Source organism: Ambystoma mexicanum, chromosome 11 (assembly GCF_040938575.1).
Source record: "Ambystoma mexicanum isolate Mex_15411 chromosome 11, UKY_AmexF1_1, whole genome shotgun sequence".
Classification (NCBI taxonomy): Eukaryota; Metazoa; Chordata; class Amphibia; order Caudata; family Ambystomatidae; genus Ambystoma; species Ambystoma mexicanum.
Window position 1 is genome coordinate 259,723,350 of NC_090934.1, and position 12,379 is coordinate 259,735,728.

The 12,379-nt window shown below is 45.4% G+C and overlaps 1 protein-coding gene across 6 annotated transcripts in view; it reads right to left on the reverse strand.

Moving 5' to 3' along the window:
• Positions 1-12,379, reverse strand: part of TRNAU1AP (tRNA selenocysteine 1 associated protein 1) — a 403,393-nt gene that overhangs the window by 138,218 nt on the left and 252,796 nt on the right. For all 6 annotated transcript variants that reach the window (XM_069622982.1, XM_069622981.1, XM_069622985.1 and 3 more), the window contains one exon: positions 5,589-5,742. In XM_069622982.1, the coding sequence (XP_069479083.1) occupies positions 5,589-5,742 (154 nt within the window). The remainder of the gene's footprint in view (positions 1-5,588; positions 5,743-12,379) is intronic.

Sequence of the window (12,379 nt, forward strand, 5' to 3'; positions counted from 1 at the left end):
TATACGGAGCCGAAACCATACCAGTGCTACCAGAGGAGATCTGGGAAAAAAATCGAAGGCTTCTTCTGGAGGTCTGTGCTGTCACTCCCCAACTCAACTTCTATGCCAGCCATCAGAAGAGAGCTGGGCCTCATCTCCTTAAAGGCCTTAGCGGAAAACAGCAGCATGACACTCTACAGAAACATCCTGCTTCCGGAAGCATCGCCCCTACACAACCTGCTACACAAAGAAATAAAGTTGGGCAGATCCAAAATGCTAGCTGTCTGGGTGAAAAAGAAAAAGGCCAAACTGGAGACCATTGCATGCTCAGAGGAGGGGCTATTACAGAATCCACTCAGAATAAAAAATAAAACTTGAAGAACTAGACTGGATCAATACTCAAGAAAGGGCTGACAAGAACAAGCTATTAAGACACCTGCCACCTTTCGCTAGAAAAGCAAACGATCCAGCAGAAATATACAAAACATTCTCTAGTAAACCGCTCCGCCACCTCTTCCTCAGAGCGAGACTGAATTTACTCCCGACTAATGAAATTCGGTACACCAGAGGTCTGTCAAAATGGAATGCATGCAGACTATGCAAGCAGAAGGACGAAGTAGAATCCATTCGCCATCTAGTAACCTCATGCCCGGCACTACTAACAACCAGAGAAAGCTATCTAAAACCGGCCCTGGCGCCTTACGTGGAGCGTAAGAAACGACCTGGTGGCCACTCATGATCAGTGGCCAAAAGACTGCATGGGCAATTGCCACCACTAAAACCTTACAAATTGCCCTAGGAAAAACTGAAACAGGGAAAGAAAAAGAACAGTAGAAAAGGAAGAAATAAGTCAAACCACATACAACAAAGGAAACAGTCGCCTTTGTAAAAACAATTTTGTTAAACACAAATAAAAAAATAAATAAAACATAAAAATAAAAAAAATAAGGGTATACCTTGGTTTGTATAGATAGGTAATGAGTTGGTGTTTATAATTGTGTTTACATGATATGTTATAGTACTTACCCAATATTTATCTAGGCCTACTTGTATTTGAATAAACCATTTATTTTTACAATAAATAGTGGTTCTTTATTTATTTATTTGTTTTTGAATAGCGCCAAACAGCCCGGGGACATTGTGGTGCTTGTTACAGAAAGAAACTTAGTGACAGGTCATACATTTGCATATATTTTTGTACAGTGATAAATGCATACAATGCAGTGATAATCAGGCAGGGAAGATGAGGGGGAGGGGGATGTTAGTTGAAGAGAAGTTTTTAGCTTTTTGCGGAATGCCAGTAGGGAGGTTTCTGCTCTGAGTGCTTTAGGGAGCCTGTTCCAAAGTTTGGCAGCTATGTATGGGAAGCCTATCCCACCTGCTTTGGACCAGATGTATGCTACAATTTCTTTGTACTGCCTCAGATATGGTTTTATGATGCCCTTAGTTTGACTTAGAAAAACTGTCCTAACAGTAAGTACTATTAACACACACGAAGTAACTTTAGAACTAATGACATTTTACAGTAAATAAATCACTTTAGTAATACTTTTAGAATGGCAGTATGCTATTCACAGGTAAGTAAAACATTTAAAATAACTTTCAGAATATCTGTTTCAGGTACAAATGGATGAAACCAAACCAACATAAAGCCGATAAATACTTCAATTATTTCACAGAGGCCCAACACTTTAGAAGTCCATTCCTATTCTAGTTACGAGCGTCTCAGTCAGAGTGGAGGGCAAAACAGGTAAGGCACAAGCTGTTGAAAGTCAAAAAGTTCCAGCCGAAGTCTTCAGTAACAAGTACGTACACTTAATTGGGAAAGAGCCAGGAATTTCGGAGAAAGCACCCTGTAGGCACACAAGCGTTAAGCCTGGGCGAACGTGTATTGGTGAACTCCCCAACATACAAATCGGCACTCCAGCAACACAGGAGCAGCAAAGCAAGTTCTACCAACAGTCTCAGAGTACCGTAGGAGTGAAGAAGAGGACGCAGCACAATTCCCCCATGATGCAGTAGCAGCAGACCCGGTCCCTGGATTCCTGATCAGGCAGACAAACTAAGGGTCACTGGAATGGATCCCGCAACAGCAGTCGAGTGAAGAGGCTTCAGACAAAGGATTCTTCAGGGTTCTGTGATTTTGGCACCCTTTTCAAGACACCAGTGAAGAACGATTACCGCCCGGTTGATTCGTATGGCTTTCTCGGTCCAGCACTATCTTGTCACTGGAGGCCCGGAAAGATTCCACCGTTTTGGAAGGATTCAATCTTCCGAAGTCGATGCACTGGACAGTGACCAAAGGTCCCAGGGTATTGGCAGTTTGCAGCCTGTGAAGGTTACAGCTCATCGTGGGATTGCACGAAATGCAGGTTGTCTTCAGACTGATTGGATCCAACAGTCTAAGGGAGACGGTTATCGTTTTCAGGGCTCTCCCGATGCTAGGAAGAAGGGGTCAGACAGCAGCGATTACTCAGAGGGCACCTCCGGACATCTAGAATTGGCTGTAGACATTTCTCCACTTCCTCCTTATTGATTCTGCTGTTCCAGGTGTCAGCTTGTTTTCTGCCTTAGGGTCCATGTGTCTTATGCAGGAACCCAGCCAATCATCACCCATGCACCATTTAAACTCTGGGTGGTGGCTGTCCTTTCAGGGCAGCCATCTCCCCCAGATGGAACTGGTTTCAGGCAGGCACAGCAGACAAATAACAGCAGAGTTTCAGAGCCCTCCCACGTTTCCTGCGCTCACAGACACACTGAAGCCTTGGCAGGCTTCACAAAGGATTCAAAAGCAAGAGCCAAACCAGGACCTCTGGCACCCAGCACGGCAGAAGGACCAAGAAAGGACAGTCAAACAAGAAATGGTGAAAAAATGAACACGTCACCATTTTGGGTCATTGGTGACCCTGCTGTGCATTACCACGGCTGTGAGTACAGCCTGGGAGTAAAAAATGGTCAGAGGTAGGTAGGATAGAACCACAGCCACTCAGATTAGCTTGTCACTAACCAAAAGGTTAAAGGTGCAGTGAGAAAGGGGATGCAGTGTAACCCCTCAGCACTCCACATAAGGTGGGGTGTGCTGACCTCACAATATGAAATATAGGAAGGATACAAATATCCCCAACAACAGAAAATAATAAGGGAAGCCCAAAAGGGCTCCCAACAACACTGCACCGAGTGCTGTGTGAGGCAAAAGTCAAAAGACAGATGCCATAAAACTTGTAGGAAAGAATAACTCTCAGAAAGAAGGCATACAAAGAAATATAAAATATCCCAAAAGATAGGGTAAAAGAATGAGTAAGTGTGGAAAAAGGTACCCATTCACTCAGGGGAACAGACCAAATATCTAGTAATTCAGCAAAATGTGCTGGGAGACTCACATGTAGAGGAGATTGTGCATAAAAATGAAAATCTACCTAACGGTAGAAAACCGGTCTCCAACAATGATCTGAAGAATGGCTGCAGGATCCCTCCTTTTATCCAAGATCTGGACTGGAAGCTCGCACAGGTCCACCAATGGTAAGGATCTGCATCATTCAAACAGGCACTGGCTATCCAATCATGGATAGCTACTGGGCACAACATCTACCCAACAACATCGCAATGTGTACCGGGACCAGTCAGTTCCAGCCCCCCATATCTAGGCTCACCCACAAACCAACACTTAGCACGTGAAAGCGGCAGTTTTCCACCAGAACGGGCATTCCATATATGGCATTTCCTGACCTGTGAAGACGGGAAGATGGCCAAAGAACAATATGGGCAAAAGAATGAGCAAAGACCTTGTGGTACGGCCACCTTAGGGTGCTAGCCCCCTTTGGAAGCGCTTTGAAGTAAATGCAATTGTGCACAAGTAAAAAGTATGAAAAATGGTTGAAAAAGATCTGCTGCCACCAGCTCAACCTAGGCATATTGTAAAAGTTACCAAAAAGCCTTTATAGAAATATTTGTAAGGATACAACGTATCCTAACCACACATGCCTATAAAGCGAATTGTGCAATTGTAACAATAAAAGAAACTCCAAAAGAGACAGAGCCCGATTCACAGAACGTTTTCCAATGGGATTTCCCCATTATAAAATGCTTGTCTGAATCAGGCCCCAAGTCTCTGAGTACTGACAGTGTTATGGACCGATCAGTTTACCCATACGAATGAGCAAAAAGACAAGGGAGGTAAAGGAGGATTTACTAGGGTGCCCCATAGAAGTCTACGGAAGGAAAGTAGCAAAAAGAAAATCTTTTTTTAACATTAATCAACAAGCCGCCTGATCTCTGGTTCCTAATGTAGACTGCTTTCTGAGGACTGTGATGCCATCTTCAAAGATATTATTCTCAACAGCTACGGAATTCTCCTCAACAACCCTAATTTAGGATGGAGCAGCAGGATTTCACTAATCTTCACTGCCGCCTTGCATATCAAAATGATTGACTCACTCCCAATTTCCTGCAGTGAATGTGGTCATTCAGTAGGTATGACCTCCCTCCTTCACCTCATTCTTACCCTTAATCTATAGGCCCCCCAGGCACCCATTCTAAAATAACCTATACCATCACCAATATTTTGATTACATACTTTTCTCTGATTGTCCTGCAGACTTTAATGTTTGGAAACGTGACCTGTTCATGGCACCCAAACCAATCATGTAGAGTGGTATGATTAGAGTGGTATAGCACGATTGGGCAAAAATGGGATGCTTAAAGATTACTCCTTGTCTGGGAACCTTGTAGGTAACCCAGGAGCACACTCAAAAAGGGGTGCAATGGCAGGGGTGCTGCAGTAGAACTCCATCGGACCACAAAAATAGGTCAGAGATAAAAAAAGGAAAAAAAAGCTAAAAGTTTAGAGAACCCTAAAAAGAGCCAGCAGAAACACCCAAAAATGGAATTCAGCCCAAACACAAACTCAGTAAACCTATTTTCCTTTTACATAAACATATCGATTTACTTGTGGGGAGAGGTTGCTGTTATACACACTCTACTAGCCCTCTTGCCACCCCTCCCAAAAAGATTCTGGTCAGGGTGTGCAGGACTCCAAGCATGGAAAAGATATTTTCTTTAGCACAACAATGTGATCACTCTATACCTTTTGGCATGGATGTTACAGCTCCGTTCCTTCACTGGTGCTCTGTGTGTTCACAGGGTGCATTGTTCTGATACAAGAACGAAGTCCGCTATACCATTCCTGGTCATGGGTGTCATTTTTGCAAAATCGAACATGTTCTAGAGCTCTCTAGCTATCAGCACATGCAGCAGGAGTAGCAATTTTACTCTGCAGGACAAGGCTTATGTACTAATGGCAATGACCACCACTGTATAGCCTGACTCAATCCAAGTCTACCACTTGGACCTTTGTTAAGCATTTATGATAATGGGAGGCTGGGTCACTTACTTAAAATGTTCTTTCTACCCCCTCATCCTCAGAATGTGTACCTACCCCCCATTATGAGAAAGAATCTCTTCCTAGCATCATACGTTAAGCATACATTGTACTACAAGGCTTGGCTGACATACCTGCATGGTGTTCTATGAATTCTCCATTCTTTGAAACTTGGTCCGTTACCTTAAATGTTCATTATGCATAGCTCGTACTTGGAGGTGCAGTCACTTACCTGCATGCTGGTCTGGGTGTAACCATACTGTGGACAACTATAACTGTAGCTGCCAGTGTTCTGATCGTACCCCCACTGTGCATAGTACTGCTGATATTGGTCATAGTACTGGTAGTCATACACGTTGTTGTATTCTTGTAATTTTCCTTTGGAACTGCAAAAGGAAAATAAAACAGTGTTAGCTTGTGCTCATCTCCCTATCTTTTATTTCCACCTCTCACCCCAGATTATTGCCAAGTGTAGGAATTGACAGCTACATTTTGAACAGATACCCCTACAAGACACAACTGCTTGAGACAGTGCCGACACTGTGCCTCGGTTTCTACTAACCTTGACTAGTTAAGTACTCTGAAGGGGTAGGTGAACACTGTTTTTATACATCAGGAGTACTCGTACAAAACCGCAATTACTCCTACGTCTCATTCCCTTTGCTCCACACTTTCTGGATGTCACTACTACAGAGATGGCCAAAAATCACTCAGCGCATTAGTTATTCTTTTTTAAAAAAAAGAGACTAGACACATACACAGGCCAGACATCAAAACTGCTTCCTCACACACTCAACTACTAACAATCGGTTCCTTTGTGCGCACGTGGGAAGGAGCACTTGCATGTTAAGCCATCGCTTGGGCATTTTATTGTTCATTTTTTGTCTCTGCTTCACCCCATGCCCAACACACATTACGGCCAATCCCGCAGATGGTATTTTTCTGTTACGAGTCATGCACCAAGTGTGCTTGGAATTCTTGGACCCAGATAACTCTAGGGCCCTGTGAGCCCTCTAGGATACACTTTTAATTCTTCCTCTCAGATTTCCTTTGTCACTGGGAAGACCTGTTCCAAAGCAAACCCACAGAACTACAGAACTTCTTGAAAGGTAACCCCTCTCCCACACCTCCCCCCAACCAGGCACCGCCGTAAGGGTGACCATTTCCCTCTTTGCTCAATGGCAGGGGCTCTTTGGGACCTTTCTTTGATGAATATTGGAAAGCTTCCAGACACAATTCAAAGGTGCCTCTTAGGGCTATTTTCACTGTTGACTCTTTGGACTTGTCCTGAGATACAGCTAAGATTGGTCTGGTGACCAAGGTTTCCAGTGTGACGTTGCTGGCTGGGCTGGGTCTCTCTCAGGGGTCTGTCTAGAGAGTTTGATAAAAGTCTAGTCAACTCCAAGTCCATCTCCGGGACATGTCAGGAGATGCATCATCCTATTCACTCTCAGTCCACTTCTGCCACAGCAGTGCCTGGTTATGCGGGGACAAAATTTCCACCTTTACCTAAGCAGTCTCAACCTACATAGGTAAAGTTACCTTCTTTTGACTGTGGTGGCCCTTTCCTGTCCTCTCTGCTCTACCAGCTGCTGGACACAAAATCGTGTTCTACAAGGGAGTCAAAGGTAGACCCTTTTAACGGAACAGATTTTTCTGATACCAAATTCCATTAAAAATAACCTCTAGCAATGAAGGACATTTTTGAGGGAAGTACATGAGATGACGCCAGCATTTACTGTGGTCCTCGCTGTCCATCTTACTCTTTCACAACATGCAAACTACGGGGTCTCAACAGGCATCTGCTGCTCTACTACTTCTGGGTTAAGTGTCGGTTTCTACGTTGCCATCTGAAATTGTCCTGCCATTCCTATTTTGACTCCCCCAGTCACTAGTGATTTCAGACCTATGCCCCTGCCTCAGATTTGCAAGGGGATCAGGAGGCCATGAAAGAGGTGTTGTCATTGGCCAGATGCTTTCATGAACAAGTCATCTTGGTCAGACTTCTTGGTTCTCCCAATTCTGGGCCCTTAGTAGGTTGAAACAGGCGTGTTAATGGTGGTGGTTAAGGCAGTGCGGGTGCCCAGTCTTAGCATCCAAATTTAGACAAGCTTCCTCCTGGATGCTAACAAATCTTGGGAGAAGCCACACACTTGCAGGCCTCCCTGGTCCCTGAGAAGGTGCTATCGTAATTCTCTGAGCCAGTCAGTCGCTGTTAGGGGGTGTTTTCCTAAAGTCCTACTGGCAGTAAGACTTTTGTAAGCTATCCCAGTGTTTTGTAGATCCAACTCTTAGGACCGTCTTAGTGTGGCAGAGCAGTCAGGCTCATCTTAAGAGGAAGATATGAGATGTAGGTAAGTACACTGAATCTTACCTAGACAGGCACAACAAAGAAGCACTTGCACATATATTTATGTAAAAGATTATTATATTTACACCAGAATCAATTTAAATACTTAAGACGTTTATATTGGAATACTTGATAATACATTTCAAAGGGCACTTTCACTTGTGTTTTTTCACGGCTACATTTGTAGCAACGTTAGAAAGGGAAAAAACAATGTTATCGTATTATCAGTTATTGCGCACTCATGCGGTTTTCAAGAGGTAATACATTTACTCTGCAAACACATAGAAAAGTCACTTAAAGTGAGGAAAATAAGTGGTTAGTGCAACCTGAGTTTAGTTCAAGGTTCTAGAGACTGTTTCTTCACCTGGCAAGTCTTGTAAGTCCAAAAACACTAGAGGCTAGCTAGAGGCAGTTCGGAGAGGGCTTGCAGTCTTGAAAAATGGCAAATGAGAGTTCCTGCTGATTTCTTCCAGTGTCTAAAGTTATTGAATCAGCAAGTTAGCAACTAACAAAGGAGACTTAAAAAACGGACTCAAGAAGAGGACACAAGCAGCAGCTTAGGTCAGCGGTAAGAGGGGGGCTGCCCTGGACACCTCTATGTGCACTCCAATGCATTGGAGCGACTTCTTGGAATCAGGTAGGAATATTTTCCCCACAGTACCTTTGGTTTGAGTTTCTGTTGACTTCTCTGCAATGTGGCAGCTTTGGACCGAATCTCTGGATTCCTTGGTCTGATAATGAAAGGCAGGACAATGGACAATGTCTCTCAGCAGCAGTCTAGAGAGAGGACCTATAGCGTGACTTTCACCAACATCTTGGTTCACTTTGATCGCCCGGTCAATCTTCTTCGCTTCCTGTAGTCCCACACTCTGGTGAGGGGGTCTGGGCGAGTTGGGTCGGATCTCTGGAGTGTCCTTATGGTTTCCACAAAGATTTGGATAGATTCAGCCTTTCCACAACAATGAACTCGAAATGGGCAGTAGTTCTCCTGGTATTGGGGTTCCGCTGCTCTGGAAGATCCTAGGACCTCGGGAGATGGCTCGTTTCAAAGTTGGTCTTGGGACTGGATGTTCCCACCAGCCAAAAGGGAAGGAGTTGTCCTCTTCGCAGCTCATCGGTCACATAAAAAACGGGGGCAGGACAGCAGTGGTCGCTTCATGGTCTTGGAAAGGGTCGGCAGGCGTCACTGGTCATCTTCTTCAGTTACTACCGTTTCCTGTTGTCCACTTGCTTTACACTCCAGAAGCCTCACCTTTTATACAGTTCCAGCACACACTCCTCCGCAATCTCTCAGCATTTTACAGATAGGGGCATTTGGCTGTCCAATCAGGACAGCCAGACCCTCTGTGGGAGCCTGACCAATTCAGGCACTCTGGCAGACAAAGGACAGGGGTGTGGGGGGCTGCTAACTCCTCCCTTACTTCCTGCCTACCCAGACAATTGGAGCCTATGCAGGGATACCTTCGGGTTCCCGTCAAAGGCAAAAGACACAGCCCCCCTCCACTTTCCAGAATGGTAGAAGGGCTAACAAAGAACAACCGCGCTAGTAATGACGAAAAAAGAAGTTGGTACTGGAGGCCCTTATTGTGCACTACAGAGGCTATGGACGTAGCCTGCAGTATAACACACAATAAATGTTAGAACATGTCCACTACCACCACCCATAACTAGTAGATTCTCTAGGCGACTAAAAAGTCGCAGGAGCAGAGAGAAGGGGGATACTAGGTATCCCTTTGATACTCCAGTGAGGGTGGTGTGTGCCAATCTCTCAGACTATAGAGGTTTGGGAGAGACACCAAGTATCTCTCTATCCTTAAGAAGAACAAGTTACTTACCAACTGGTAACGTTCGTTTGATTGGATGTTCCTCCAACGTATACCACATCTTTGACATGAAATGTCCACAGCTGTATACTTGGGAAACTTTTTCGGCAGAGGGCGTCCTGCGTCCATGGTGTCGAGTCAATGTCCCTCTATGGCCTCCGTCAAGGGTGATGTCATTGGATGTTATAAATCGGACGCGCGGCACCTGTAGCCTAAGTTTATGTTTTTTCCCCACAACGCATGGTACCAATCCAATGCCTGCTTGACTGCACATAGCCTTGCAGAAACGTAAGCTGCAATTGCATAGGAAATTCTCCAGAGCGGCAGGATGGGAGGGCGATATGGAATACATTGGAGAAACATCCAATCGAAAGAAAGTTACCAGTCTGTAAGTAACTTTTCTTCGAATGGATTGTGTTCTCCAACGTATTCCACATCTTTGACAGACTCCCAAAGCAGTACCAGAAAATGGAGGAGGGAAAAGAATTTAGAGTACCCAATCAGATGGCGGAATAAAGAACCGCCTTACTAAAGGCCATATCTCGACCATGGATCTTATCCAGGGAATAATGTTTAACAAAGGTGTGGATAAAAGCCCATGTGGCTGCATAACAAATATTCCCAATAGGAACTCCCCGTTGTAGGGCTGTGGAAGTAGCCTCGCCTCTAGTGGAATGAGCTCGCAACCCTTCAGGAGGGTCCTTACCCGCCAATCGGTAACACTCAGTAATGGTGAGGATAATTCACCTGGACAAAGGTCTGTTTAGTAACAGCCTGGCTGTTACGCTCACCTGGCTCCCACAGGGGCGTCGGTCGGACCCGGACTGCTGCGGCCTCCACCAACGTGATGCGTAGTGCAGAGATGACAGACTGGACTGGCCCTCCTACTCTCGTCAGCTTGACCCGTAGAAGGATTCTCCTGCAAGTGGAGAGAGGAATTTAACTACCCTTGGATTCTAGTGATGGCACCTCCCTGCTCTCCCCACTAATAACCTCTGAAATCCCCTTCCAGTACTCTCGCCTTATATTCTTGAAAGATGAGCTCTCCATCCTGCGTGGATTGCAGGGGTGCGTAGACACCAGTTGCTTCACTGGTTAAAAGGCGTTGGGGACTTCCGGACGAGAGTTGACTCAGAGGTTCCTAGCAAAGACCAATAAGTATAGAGTTCAATATGTCCGATGTTCACTCTTGTCCCATTCCTTTCTTATCTTGCAGTGGAGTTCAAGAAAAGATGGTCTTGTGGCGGTAGATGGCGTTCAGGTAAGAGTCTGTATTACCCGATGCTGTCCGGTAAATGATGCATGTATTTAACGTGTTGTTTGCTCTCCATTTTCAGATGCAGCGTTTTAGATGTGAAGAGTTAAAGAATAATGCCTTCGGTGGTAAGTCTATGGTGGTAAGAGATTGTATTTGTTGGGTCTCTCGGCTCACCTGGTTATTTCTTTTGTCCCCAGATGCCGGAACCCGGCGAAGAAATGATGGAGGCAGCGCCGGATCGAAAGGTGCTGTGAGGACTGGTGAGTATGGCTCGGTACTGCAGCTGGCGATGCAACGCGTGTAGAAAGAATGTCCTTTCCAGGTGCTGAGACGTGATGGTTCCAGAATCAGGTGAGAAACTGCAATAAAGTTTGTTTTCTAACCTTGCCTCTACTTTCCTTCCTCTCTAGGAGCTCCGGATTCAGGACGGGCGTGGCAGAGGTCTGGAAGCTGACTTGCAGGCACGTTGAGCGTTACGCTGCTGGATGCAGAATAACGCGAAGAGTGTGTTGCTGGTCGGGCGTGGTTTAAATAGCCTCAAAAGTAGTCCCAGGTAAGAAGTCCCTAGAACCACACCCGAGTAAAGAATAGTCCCTGTAGTAAAATAGTCCCTTTCAGGCTTCATGTTGGATTGGAGTCATTTGCAGCATGGTCTGCCTGAGGTAAGTAATGACTATGAGCCTGGCGCCTTAGGCGCCAGGACTGAACCCAGATAGCCTCTAGCCGGGGCTGCTGAGGTTTTACTAAATGTCTAGATGCCTGCTCCCGGGGCTGATGGGCTTGGTCCGGATGCCTGGGGGTAGGCATCATGACACTGGCCCAATGGGTTTCGAGCATACCCCACAAAGAGTTGATCGTCCACTCTGACCCTGGACATCCTAGAAATATAAAAGCTCAGAGTCCTCTTAGGATACAACCTATGGAGTCGGGACTTTTCCTTACCAGGAGGAGGATAGAAAGAAGGAATAAAGAATCACTTTCTGGCTCAAATGAAATTCAGATACTACCTTAGGTAGAAACGAAGGACGTACCCTCAGTACAACCCTGTCCTTGTGGCACACCGTAAAGGGCGGCTTAGAGTAAAGTGCCTGCAATTCACTCACTCTGCGAGCGGAAGTAACCGCAACCAAGAACACTGTCTTGAAGGACAATAATCTCAAAGGACAAGAGTGCCAAACGTTCAAACGGAGCACCCATGAGAAATTTCAAAACCAAATTCAAGTCCCAAACCGACACCTGGAAAAGGGGATGGCGGAACACATTAGTCAGTCCTTTAAGAAATTGAGAAATCAAAAGGAATCTTAAAGTAAACCTACATGTAAGAATACCCTCCTTGAATACACAAGCTTTCACCCTGCAGGCCTAAAAATTAACCTACCTTACGGGCAATTTCTCAGAGTCAGACGCAATTGTTCCACCCTCATTGACTATGATCAAGAGGAAAGAACTAGCCACCCGTTTGAAAGAACGAGGCTATCCCAGCCACATTGTGCGACAAGCCCGCAAAAGAGCCAAACACATCAACAGAGAATCCTGCCTAATGCCAACAGCAAGAGTACAACATACCACGAAAATGACCTGCGTCACCACCT